Consider the following 11,497-nt stretch of genomic DNA (forward strand, 5'->3'; position numbering starts at 1 on the left):
TCTACCACTACAAATAATATCCTTAGTCTTAAAGCTTGACTTAGCTTATAGACTTGCTTCCAGTAATGATTCCATCATTAACATTATAAGTCAAATTATGGAAACAAGTAACTTGTAATCCAAATGAGGAGAAGGAATAGGATAATATAACCATATATGCAAATCGAAAATTTGTTTAAAAGTAATGCACAACCATAAAATTAAAACATATTGGATATGAGGAGCTAATACCAAATCAAATAAATCCACAGAATGCATCAATTAATTTTTACTTAATTCAGATCAACTAGTATCAGTTCATAATAGGTCTTATAAATTCCTTATAATAATTGTGCAAACTGACTCCGCAACAACATAACAAGCATAGCAATATAGCTTCAGGTATTGACCAAGTCATATGGCCCATAAAAGAGAATGCCTTTGCCCTCATCTAAAAAAATATGATGCACCAATGGACAGGAAAAGTTTTTAAAAAAATAAATTAAATGGCTTTCCTCTGAAAATGAGGAAGTAATGTAATAAAAAGATAAATAGACGATAAGATCTGAAAATAGTTCAGCAAATTAAGAAACAAAGATTCTGCCTGCCCCAATGTTAGGTGAAGTAGGCAATCTCAAATATAGAATACATAAATAAAATAAATGGCTCGAGTATATCTAGAAAAGGGAATACTCTAGTTCACAAACCTCGGACATTGGCCTGTGATGTCTTTCTACTTCAGCCTCCATAGACTGAGAAATATGGTGCACTCCAAGACTTCTGAGATGATGACCAGACTGGGTGACTGATGGACCCGAAAAATAAGAATTCTGGCCAACAATGCCATGTCCATGATGCCCATAGGTAGCCGTATCTGGACTAGAAGTGAAAACAAAATTCCCAACACCTGATCCTGGACCAATCCTAGGAGAAACAAACCCTGGCAGGAAATCTAATGCTGTTTGCTGCCTTCCAGCTGGATTAGTGGTTAGAGGAGCCCAGGGAAGGGAGGGAAGGGAGGGCCACTGATGGTAATATAAATTATGATCCATTTGGTGAACATAATCACCACCAAGAGTATCATAGCTTCCAACAGCTAGGATGTGATGATGCAGATGATGCGAGTGGCCTTGTAGGTCAGGCAATAGTCCACTCTCAATTAAATTGCCAACCCTTAAACTGGAGTCGATAGTAAAAGGCGACTGAGACAGATTTCCAGAAAAGCTAGGAGCAAGCACCATCCTGGGCATGTCTGGTGAGGTGGAAGGCCTGGAACTTACACAGATATCATTGAGCCACTGCCACATAGGCAATGGTGATTGTGAGGGATATAGAACTGAAGGAAAAAGAGGATTCCCATATGCAAGGAGTGCATTATACAGTGTGGGGATCTGAAAGGTATTGATAGCTAGCCCTTGGTTGAAATTTCCATGAGGCACTACAGGATGGATACTGGCAATTGGACGAGGATGGATGTTATAGCTTGAGTGAAGACCAGCGCCTGTTCTCAAGACAGGATGTTCTTGAACATTCATCTGAGTAAAATTCCAAGGTGACGTCGATGATGTATGGGAGGAGGAATCATTCAAATGAGCTGAAAGATCATTCGACAAGTTGTTTTCTGCTTGTCGAGGACCACTAGAGCTTCCCACTTCAAATGTCTGTCTTAAACCACGTGGAACTTCCCTCGTCTTGTCAGCTATATTTTGAATGCTGACTTTAGGATCTGAGCTATTATCCTCTTGCTTCCCCAAAGAGCTGGCAGCTCCTACAGAATAATCGACATTGGAAGAGGAGCCCATTGACAGCCTTGGCTCAGCAACATTACTGACAACTGCACCTCCTGCATTTAAATTTGGAGCCTGATCAGTATTATGGTCAGAGATCAGATTCCCAGTTGAACCAGGGACTTTGTTGAAATTACTGTCATCTAAGCTTGGGACGATGCCAACATGGTTTGGTTTCTTCTGCAATGAAGGGGTAAACCATGATAATGTTGTGTCATGCATGGGCTAGACTGATCAGAATTACTGCTTACGCTTAAGCATACATCCTGATCAGCTGCATAAATATACTACATATGTAAAACACACTACAATCAATTATTGAAAACCAAATTAATGAGGATTCATCATACAACTTCAGAAAGACAAGAAGAAACACCATTGTTAAGAGAAAGAGAATTGAGGTTGATCTCAATGCTCTCAGTAGTGGATTCAGCATCACTACTTCGACCTCTGATTAGGGACATTGTGCTTCTCCTGTCTCAACAATTTCCAACTAGAAAATTTGCTTTATATTCCAAACCCCACCCACACAACTAAAGTTGCAGGACCTGCATAGAATTAAAACATTAGTAAAAAACCCTTAGTTGATAGTAAGAAAATAAAGACATAATAATACAGCTCGTAAACTAAATACAGAACCAAATAAAACATTTCAATAATACAGCTCGTAAACTTGATACAGAACCAAATAAAACATATCAAATAACTTTTCATGAATTAAAGTGGAAGTTCACTATGCAGGCATGTAATCTGTCCAGATACTTTATTTTTTGTTTACAGCATAAGAAACTCAGCAAAACTCAACCAAATTAGCATAACATTCCAAGCCCTATTCTGTGGCAAAAGTGACTTGATCATGTCTTGGGAACACATTGATACAAACACCTTATGAACTTGAGACGGATATGCTATGCTAGAACTAACAAAATGCAACCTATGCTATTATACATATTTGTCAGAATGTAAAAAGTTCCACCAGGCAGTGTACATTGTACAGTACATACTCTTATCCCTGATGTAGGATTTCAGGGTCTTCAAAAGTATTTGGAAAGTGGCCCCCTTTACAGACAAACTCTAAAATAAACAAAACAATCGGACAAGTGGGGATCAAAATACAAAAGATTACCTTATAACTTTTTAAGGCTAATAAGATACTTCACCTTTATTGATTTGAACTTGTTTGTGGTCAAACTCTCATATCCTAACTTTCAAAACCTGTTTATAGGCCCAATGAACATAATTACAATAAATAACATAAATATTTGTTTAACCCAAAAATTTCAGGTTGTTTGATAAATACATATTAGGAGCTACAATTTTGTCTCAAATATATATATATAGGGGAGGGATCCGGTGAGAATAGGTACATATGTGAGAAAACATACTTATATGAGAACTGATCTAAAATTTAGAACATGTGAGTAAAAATTTAGAACAAACTCCCTCCGTCCTTATTTAGATTCCTACTTCTAGCATTTATTCCTCACATAATAGAGAGAAGTAGGAATCTAATTAGGGGACGGAGGGAGTATGAGTAAAAATTTAGAACACATGATTTAACTTATTAGAACACATGATTTAAAATTTAGAACACGTGAGCAATAATTTAGAACATCTACGCGCGTAATAATTTATAACATTTGATTTTGGATTTATAACGTGCGATTAAAAATTTAAAAAACCTGATTTAAAATTTGAAAATTTTGAATAAATTTTAGAACATCTGATTTAAGATTTAGAACATGTGAATAAAAATTACGAACACTAGATTTTAAATTTAAAACATAGGAGTAACATTTAGAACATGTGAGTAAAATTTTGGAACATACGAGTAATAATTTAGACACATGATTAAAAATCTTAGAACACATTTTAAAATTTAAAACATATAAGTTAAAATTTAGAACAAATAATTTAAGGTTTAGAACATGTGAGTAATAACTTTAAACATTTGATTTCACTCATTTAAGATTAAGAACACGTGATTTAAAATTTAGAACATCTGATTTAACATTTAGAACATACGAGTAAAAATTTAGAACATACCCGTAACAATTTAGAACATGAGAGTGTTCTCACATATGAAAGATTTCTCACATATATATGAGCTACAATTAACAACAATTTTTTTAAGAAAATCTAGAATGCCACGTGTCTCTCTTTGAACACCTTTTTTTCTTTTCTTTGTTTCCTCTCTTTAACTTAATCTTTATTTTCTTCCAATTTCATGCCCATTTAATAACAAATTTTCCTTTCAATTACATTTTTTTTTTATTTTACTCTAATATCATGCCTCTTCGCCTCAAACAAATTTCATGTCCTCATCCCAAATAAATTTCATGCACAAATTGAAACAGAGAAGATTTCCAAATTTCTAATATTATTACAATTTAAAATTTCAATACAAACTGCAACATATAGTCTTTTAGTCATATGATGAAATAAAAAGTAAAAATCATTTTTATAACCAAAACAAAAATTGTGGACATTGTCGTTAAAACAAGTTTATATTAATAATCATTATTTAAGGTCATGTTTTTGAAAGGATCATCGGCCCTAGTTTTCCCGTTGTATACGAAAAACTACGTCCCTCCCTCTCAACAACAGCACACAACACAAACTCAAAATTCGAGATTTAACATAAATTCAATTAATGCTCCACCAACGCATGTAAGATTAAATAACTACATTTGGCAAACAAACTACACAACTATATACATCATATTAAATGAATAAAACTAAAAAAAAAAAAAAACAGCATATCAAAAATGATAATAATAAAGAAATTTTGTTTAAAACCACCCACTAAGTCTACTTTTTTGTCTAAAACCACCCACAATAAGAAAATGTTGCCTAGGACCACCCAAATTAAAAAATTTGTTGTCAACGCCACCTGACTCATCTTTCCGGCATTGACTAACGCCCAACCACCAAAAACAACGAGCATACATCTACACCACCTCCCAACCGCCACAAGACCGCCGACTAGACACCGAAAACATCACCTATACACTCACCACCACACAACCACCATCCTTCCCCACCGAAACCACCCAAAACCACCAAGGAAAAAATCCCACCCACGCCCAAAACCACCCTCCCTCATCGAAACCACCCAAAATCCATCCGGAAAAAACCCACCCTCTTCAAAACCACCCAAACCCAGCCAATAAAAGGGGGGGAGGGGGGTCATTAAATTTCACGTGCAAGTCACGTGGGTCAAGTCAACGCCGGACTTTTGAGTAAATGCCGGAAAGATGAATCAGGTGGTGTTTGACAACAAAAGTTTTGAAATGGGTGTTCCTTAGAAACATTTTTTATTGTGGGTGGTTTTAGACAAAAAAGTGGATTTAATGGGTGGTTTTAGTAAGAATTTCCTAATAATAATGACAGTCAATTCCAACGAAACAATCAATTTAATCAACACCTAGTACACCACCAAACCAAAAACCACATTCATGAAACAATCCAAGAATTCAAATTGGAGAAACCAATACTTAAGCTAGCCATTAATCAATCAAAATTGAAACATCAAATTATCAAAAGGAACCAAATTTAACAAATAAAACCAAGATAAAGGATTGAAAAAGTGATATAATCAAAATATTTAGAGAAAAAGAAGTATAACTGAAAATATTTAAGTCAATGAGAAAATTTTACCAAGAAAATGGGTTGAACTTGATAGAAATGAGTTTTGAAGAAAAATAGTTTTTCTTCTTGAGTAAAACCGGTAGAAGACAAGCCAATGTGATGAAAATAAGAGAGAGAAAGTCAAAAAGAGTGAAAGAAAAGGAGGAAAGCTAGAGAGTGAGAGTATGTGAATTGAACAAATAATGCTCTTTGACTATATTAGTTTTATTTTATTTTATTTTTTATTTTTGTTAGAAATGAACCATTGGATCAATAATTAGAGATGGTATTAAGTGTGAGGTATGAAGATTAGTGTGAATATGAATTATTACTATATAATTTGATTTCTTTCCATAGATGAAGTAGCATTAATTGGAAAGTATCCGGATTGATTTGCATATTTATTGCCTTTGTGGTTTTGTTAAAGAGCTTTTTACCATGTCATAATTTTTAATTTTGTGAAAATTTTCACCAAATTTGAATTGAAATACTTCCTCTGTTTCAAATTAATTGCAACAAATTAAGACAAACGAAGCAAGTGGGCTTTGGTCCCCACATGGGGAATGAGATTGGACAAAAAAGCCCTTATATAATGAAAGGATAGTTAGTGGGTGTTGGTCCCCACAATGCTTCTAAAAATAGTTACGTTGCAGCTAAAAAAGCATCCATTTTAGGGAAGTGTTGCAACTAATAGTACATTTTGTTTTCCAAATAACTGCGTATCTTTAAAAATAAAGTCAAATTAAACCTAGTGTTTGGTTCATGGCATTGCATGTCATACAATTAATTTAATGTTTATGTGAATTAAATAGGTTACCTTTGAGGAATTTTACTTGTTTAGCCTTGGCTTATGTATTAATCTATTCACCTCTACATTTTTCCATTTAATATGTTACCCTTGTACCCTACAATATTTACACTTTTACACATTATCTTACCACAACTCCGTAGGTTTTTTTTTATTATTATTACAATCACAAATCTATAGTCCCCTATAATCCACCTCTTCACTTGAAGAAAGAAAACGTAGGTAAAAGTTGGTATTATTGCAGTTGAGATTATTTAAAGAAAATTGGGCAGTTGGGATTATTAAAATGAAATTTTCCAAAGAAATATTTAATTATGTACACTAAAAAAATTATTAAAAAAAAAACCAATTCAAAAATCAATCAGTGGTTAAACAATGAATAACTAGTGTATAAGTAAAATTTCTTCTAATAAATAAAAATATGTTACAATTAATAAAAAACAATTTTGATCAATAGTAAATAATTTTAATCAAAAAGCAACATCATATGAGCTAGACATGACCGTCTAGAAATCTCTTTTGGAAATCTTACAAGTTTGGTGTCATGTTGTAACCAGACTATCAATAATTTAACTCTTGTAGCTTGGTATCATGTTGGTAAAGCCAACAAAAACAAGGAATATGAGGCAGTCTTGGGACACATTAAGCATGTACAGTAGCTATTAGCAAGCAAGCTAAGTGATTTTACCTTTGAGGTAAGTAAATTAACATCCACAACGTGTTCTATTTTGTGTATAATGGTTCTTTATAGAATACAAACTTTCTCAAACGTTATTCTATACACAGTAAAAAGTTCTAGCATGCAAGGAGATGACCATATAAGACCGATAAAGTGGTATTGTAAACATTTATATTCATGAATGCAGCCTGCAAGAGATCTTGTAGCCATATAAGTTAAATTTAAAAGTGGCCAGTGGAGTGAACCAGTCTAGGTGGGCTTAAAGCCCTCAACTGGTTCATAGCAAAGCCCAGCTACGGATATGTGACCTAGGATTGGGCTAGAAAGGAAATTGGGTTGGAGTGTTGGAAACCTGGACCAGGTAACATGCCTTTTCCAGGCGTGTTCAGAGCTTCAGGCAGACCTAATTTTTTTGTCAACATTGAAAATTCCACCTGAAAAGGCCAGGCCAAACCAAGTGGGCTTAAGTGGGCCAGTTAGTGCTAGGCTGATTATACGGTTTAGGCCCATGACCCACCAGCCTTTCTAGGCCCAAGTTGGGCCAGCACTAGCAGCAAACTAAGTCAGGGTGATCTCAGAACAACAAAGCCCTCTGGCCGCTCCAGCTAGATTATAATGCTAAGACAACTCAAAAACAAAGTTCAGCAGAAAAGGCATAAAATTTGAGGATAAAGAACAGCTCTGCACCTTGTGTGGGAAGAAATAGAGTGAAAGTATGAAGCTCCGGGATACTTGTTCTCTGAGGGCACCTTTAGCAAGCAATGATGGCCAGAGACTAAAGGCTAGTTGAACCTTTAGCTGCAGGATGCAAGGAATGATTAGATTAGCAGAATACTGATTATGAAAGATAAAATTGTTTTTGTCTATCATACTGCATTGTCCATAATATGAATACGCCTTACAACTCACAAGAATACTGAATTAGAATTATGTCATTTTGCTAATAAACATATGGTCCTTAATGACTAACCAAGTTACAGGAAATTCTTGGCTTGTTTTTTGGCAACTCACTCTTTCAAACTAAGTCTTGCATTCTGGACTTTAACAGAAAGGTTCAACTTCTGGTCCTCCATATCTTTCAGAACTGCTAGCAAGTTTGCACGATAGACCTCACACCGCTTGTTTGTAATATCCAACTCAGCTGTCAACTCTTGGATTTTCTTAACCTTCTCTTCCTGTAGCATAAAAATTAATTAGTACTCTTATCAGCAACATACAACAAACCAGCATCATATTCTTGCAGCATTATTCTAAGTGTCAATTGTTATCAGTTAACCCATTGGTGCAGTCACAAGAAAAAGCTTTATTGCCAGTTTCCACTAAGACGACACTGAGTTGGAAATGATCCATAATTCACAAATGCAAAAGAAGATAACCTTAATCTACTAGTAAATTTCAAATTAGCAGATGAAAACTGATGCTACTGCCTAGCCAATAACTTGTAAAATTATATTGTTCCGTTAATACTGCATTAAAGTTTTCAACAAGTGCTACATGTATAAAATTTCAAAGTTATCAAAAGCAGCACATTTAAGTACTTGTACTTATCAAGAATATATAAAGGGAAGAACCTACTATACAGAAGAAAGGATAGAATTAAAAATTACAGCATATAAGACATTGTAATGTAAATGGTATTTCCAAAGCTTAAGCTAAACTTACTGCAGGTTGGACGGATGCCACTGAACTGTCACCATTTGCCAGAGAGCGACCTTGTGAAACTCCATGACCTTGGTTCTTCACAGAAGCAACCTTTTTTGCAGCTTCCTCCAGGGCACTCATAGCTACATTGTAAACCTGAATAGATTTTGCACCTTCTTCCACAAATTTAATAACTTCTTGCCGTAGGTTGTCATATCTAATAGTCAGAGACTCTCGGGAATTGGTTAGTTCCCTGACAGCATGTTCGTCCAATGAACCTCCGCTTTTGGCATTTCTTGTCCATCTTTTCAATAAGTAATCTGAAGGAAGAGTAAGAACATTTTTTGCTCTGAAAACTGCTAATATGTGCCTACATATGACACCTGAAAATTCAAACATTTGGCAGCTACAGCTAGCATTTGTTTCTAGAGAATTGTAAGTAACAATATGAGCTCTATGATCTTCCCCAAACTTAGCTACACGAAGCATGGTGACTCCTCCTGATTCCTCTAGTTCTGTAGCAGTATTAGCGAGGGTCTCAACAAGCTCCTCTTGGAACTTCATAAATATTTTCTTGGTGTAAACATTAGCAGCCTGTTTCTCCATTGGTGATGGGGTCTTCAGCATAGGCATTGTGTTACTCGTATCATCATCTGCCTGTAGTTCCTTCTCATGCCAACTCCCAACAGCTTTTTCATAATCTTTGATCAGCCCTTGTAATGTGGTGTCAGAAGTTATAAAACCATCAAAGTATATATTTCTACCCTCATTTTCATCACTATAGAGCTCGCCGAAGAAAGTGTCCCGCATGTAAACAGGCACCCACATACGCCGAGCATCATAAACTGACCGCATCCATTCATCATCCATCAGATAATACTGCTCCAAAAGTGTTCCCCACCTTGATTCAAATTCCCCAATCGTCTCACTCTCATCAACACACTTCCTGAACTCTACCTCAATTGTATGATGTGACTGATACACATGACCCAAATGGGTTTCTGTCTCTCTAAACATGTTCCATTTACAATAACGAAGACGGGTATTGGGCAAAACTTGAGATACTGCCATCTGCACAAACCTAGCAGGCTCTGTTGTGATCGAGACTGGGCTTTGACCTGACATCGCATGAAGCCATGTTTGGAACAGCCAAATGTAGGCAGCCTCTGATTCATCCAGCATTAAAGCACAGCCAAAAAGTGTGGGCTGTCCATGATGATTTAATCCTGTAAATGTTGCAAAGGGTACTTTATAGCCATCGCTACAGTATGAGGTGTCGAAAACCACAGTGTCACCAAAGTAGGTATAGTTAATCCGGGAGGTAGCATCAATCCAGAAAATATTGGCAGTTAATGGATCATGATCGCCCTGAATTGCGTAGTAGAAATTAGGATTCTCAGTGTGTTTACGCTTCAGGTAATCCAATACAAGCTGACTCCCACCGCCCAGGGACCTTTGCCTACTCATGTTCATAAATATCACTGCAATGGTAACCATTTTCACACAAATGAAACAATATCTTTCTTTTTTTTTTTCCTTATCAGGGTTAAACTAATAACCAAGTACTTGTATGCAGTGATATGCTAGTCATCTCATTACTCAGTACAAAAAGGGTCTAATTTTATACCAGGGCCAATTTCAGGACCAACATTCAGCTAAATTTTCACTTTCCTTCAAAATAACACCACGAAAATCTAACCATTGATGCAGGAAAGCAAAATTAAAAGTACAAAACTTACCCAAAATAAGTTTATAATTATCAAACAAAACACACATGTATTGGCAAATTTGAAACGAACATTCACTAAAATTTTCAAATTTCTTCGAATTACAGCAGGATAATTTAATCTAACTGAGAAAAATCAAAATTAGATGGAAAAAACTTTCCCAAAATTGAACATTATGTTTAAACAAAAATCATTAGTTTTTCCAAATTCCCCCAAAATATGCTACATTATGTATAATTGGCTATGAAGCAAGATGATTTCATAAAGTAATAATCATAAAACAACAACAATAAACATATAAAACAGTGAAAGAAAATAAGATTCAAATTACCAGGTAAACTGATAAATCAACAAACCCTAAGAAAAATATATGAAGTAATCCAAGGTAAAATTCTAATAAATTTTAGATAATGGACACTGGGTAAGCTGCGCGCCAAAGCCTAAATCACCGGAGAATTTCTTCGATCGCTGATACCTAACTGTTGTGCCGGTAAAGGGAGAAAAATTGGTGACGTCTTTTCGAACTACGTTTAGAAAGAAAACTTCGAATAAGATTAAAGGGGATTGTATTTTATTTTAAACATAAATTTAAACAACTTCAAACGCTAATAAATAACAAACGATTATGCATTGGAAAACATGAAAAATAGAATTGTTGCACGTTTATAGTAACAAATTTTTTTTGTTTTGGTACGAAGAAGACCCATTTTAAGGGGAAAGGTAAGAAAATCCCTCCAAAAATAACCTTGGTGAGATTTCATCCCTGACCTCTAACTTGGAGAACTAGCAAAATACCCTAGCTTCCTGTCTCGATAATAACAAAATACTTGCATCTAATTTTGTATGAACCAAAAAAAAAGACTATCTCAAATACATTGCATCATGTGGTCCTAAAGTAATTGTAAGTCTCAAATGATTCGGTTAAAGAAAGATGAATAACAGTGTTGCAATTATTTATAATCATATAGGTGTTTTCTTTGTCCTTTTTTTGTTGTTGTTACTTGCAACATATTTTATTTTACGCTTCACTCATAACTTTAATTACTAATATTGTAAGCAAAAATAATTAAAAAAAAATTGATAATATAAAGTATTAATGGAGACGGATGTAACAAGATTCTTTGTGAAAAAACATGTTTGGTAAGGTTGGAAACATATATAATTAAACTATTGTCATTGCCAAATGCTTGCTTGAAAGGTTTAAGACCAAACAAATGAAAAGCTAAGATTTAACCTTTTTCCCTCT

General features: G+C 34.9%; 1 protein-coding gene across 8 annotated transcripts; it reads right to left on the reverse strand.

Annotated features, from left to right (window-relative positions):
- Positions 1–527: 527 nt before the first annotated feature.
- LOC110699565 (protein FAR1-RELATED SEQUENCE 9-like) lies at positions 528–11,012 on the reverse strand. Of its 8 annotated transcripts, none has more exons than XR_002506932.1 (5): positions 8,546–11,011; positions 7,895–8,058; positions 7,571–7,681; positions 2,927–2,981; positions 2,232–2,314 (listed from the first exon to the last, which is right to left on the reverse strand). XR_002506932.1 is itself a non-coding variant. In XM_021877063.1 (3 exons), the coding sequence occupies exons 2-3, from the start codon at positions 2,200–2,202 to the stop codon at positions 657–659; spliced, it is 1,350 nt and encodes a 449-aa protein (XP_021732755.1). In that variant the 5' UTR covers positions 2,203–2,981; positions 7,571–7,676; the 3' UTR covers positions 528–656. The 8 variants fall into 8 exon arrangements, 2 of the variants coding, with proteins under 2 accessions (XP_021732755.1, XP_021732754.1); XR_002506934.1 differs by having other exon boundaries at positions 2,241–2,981; positions 8,546–10,005; positions 10,583–11,010; XR_002506931.1 differs by having other exon boundaries at positions 2,245–2,314; positions 2,893–2,981.
- Positions 11,013–11,497: the final 485 nt, after the last annotated feature.

The sequence above is a fragment of the Chenopodium quinoa genome, unplaced genomic scaffold, assembly GCF_001683475.1.
Source record: "Chenopodium quinoa cultivar QQ74 unplaced genomic scaffold, ASM168347v1, whole genome shotgun sequence".
Taxonomy (NCBI): domain Eukaryota; kingdom Viridiplantae; phylum Streptophyta; class Magnoliopsida; order Caryophyllales; family Amaranthaceae; genus Chenopodium; species Chenopodium quinoa.

Excerpts from the sequence above, each read along its gene's own strand:
- LOC110699565 (XM_021877062.1), bottom strand. The coding sequence starts at position 10,021 with ATGGTTACCATTGCAGTGATATTTATGAACATGAGTAGGCAAAGGTCC. Across the intron at positions 8,059-8,545 it reads TGGCATCCGTCCAACCTGCA|GAAGAGAAGGTTAAGAAAAT; the intron begins GTAAGTTTAGCT and ends TTTATGCTACAG.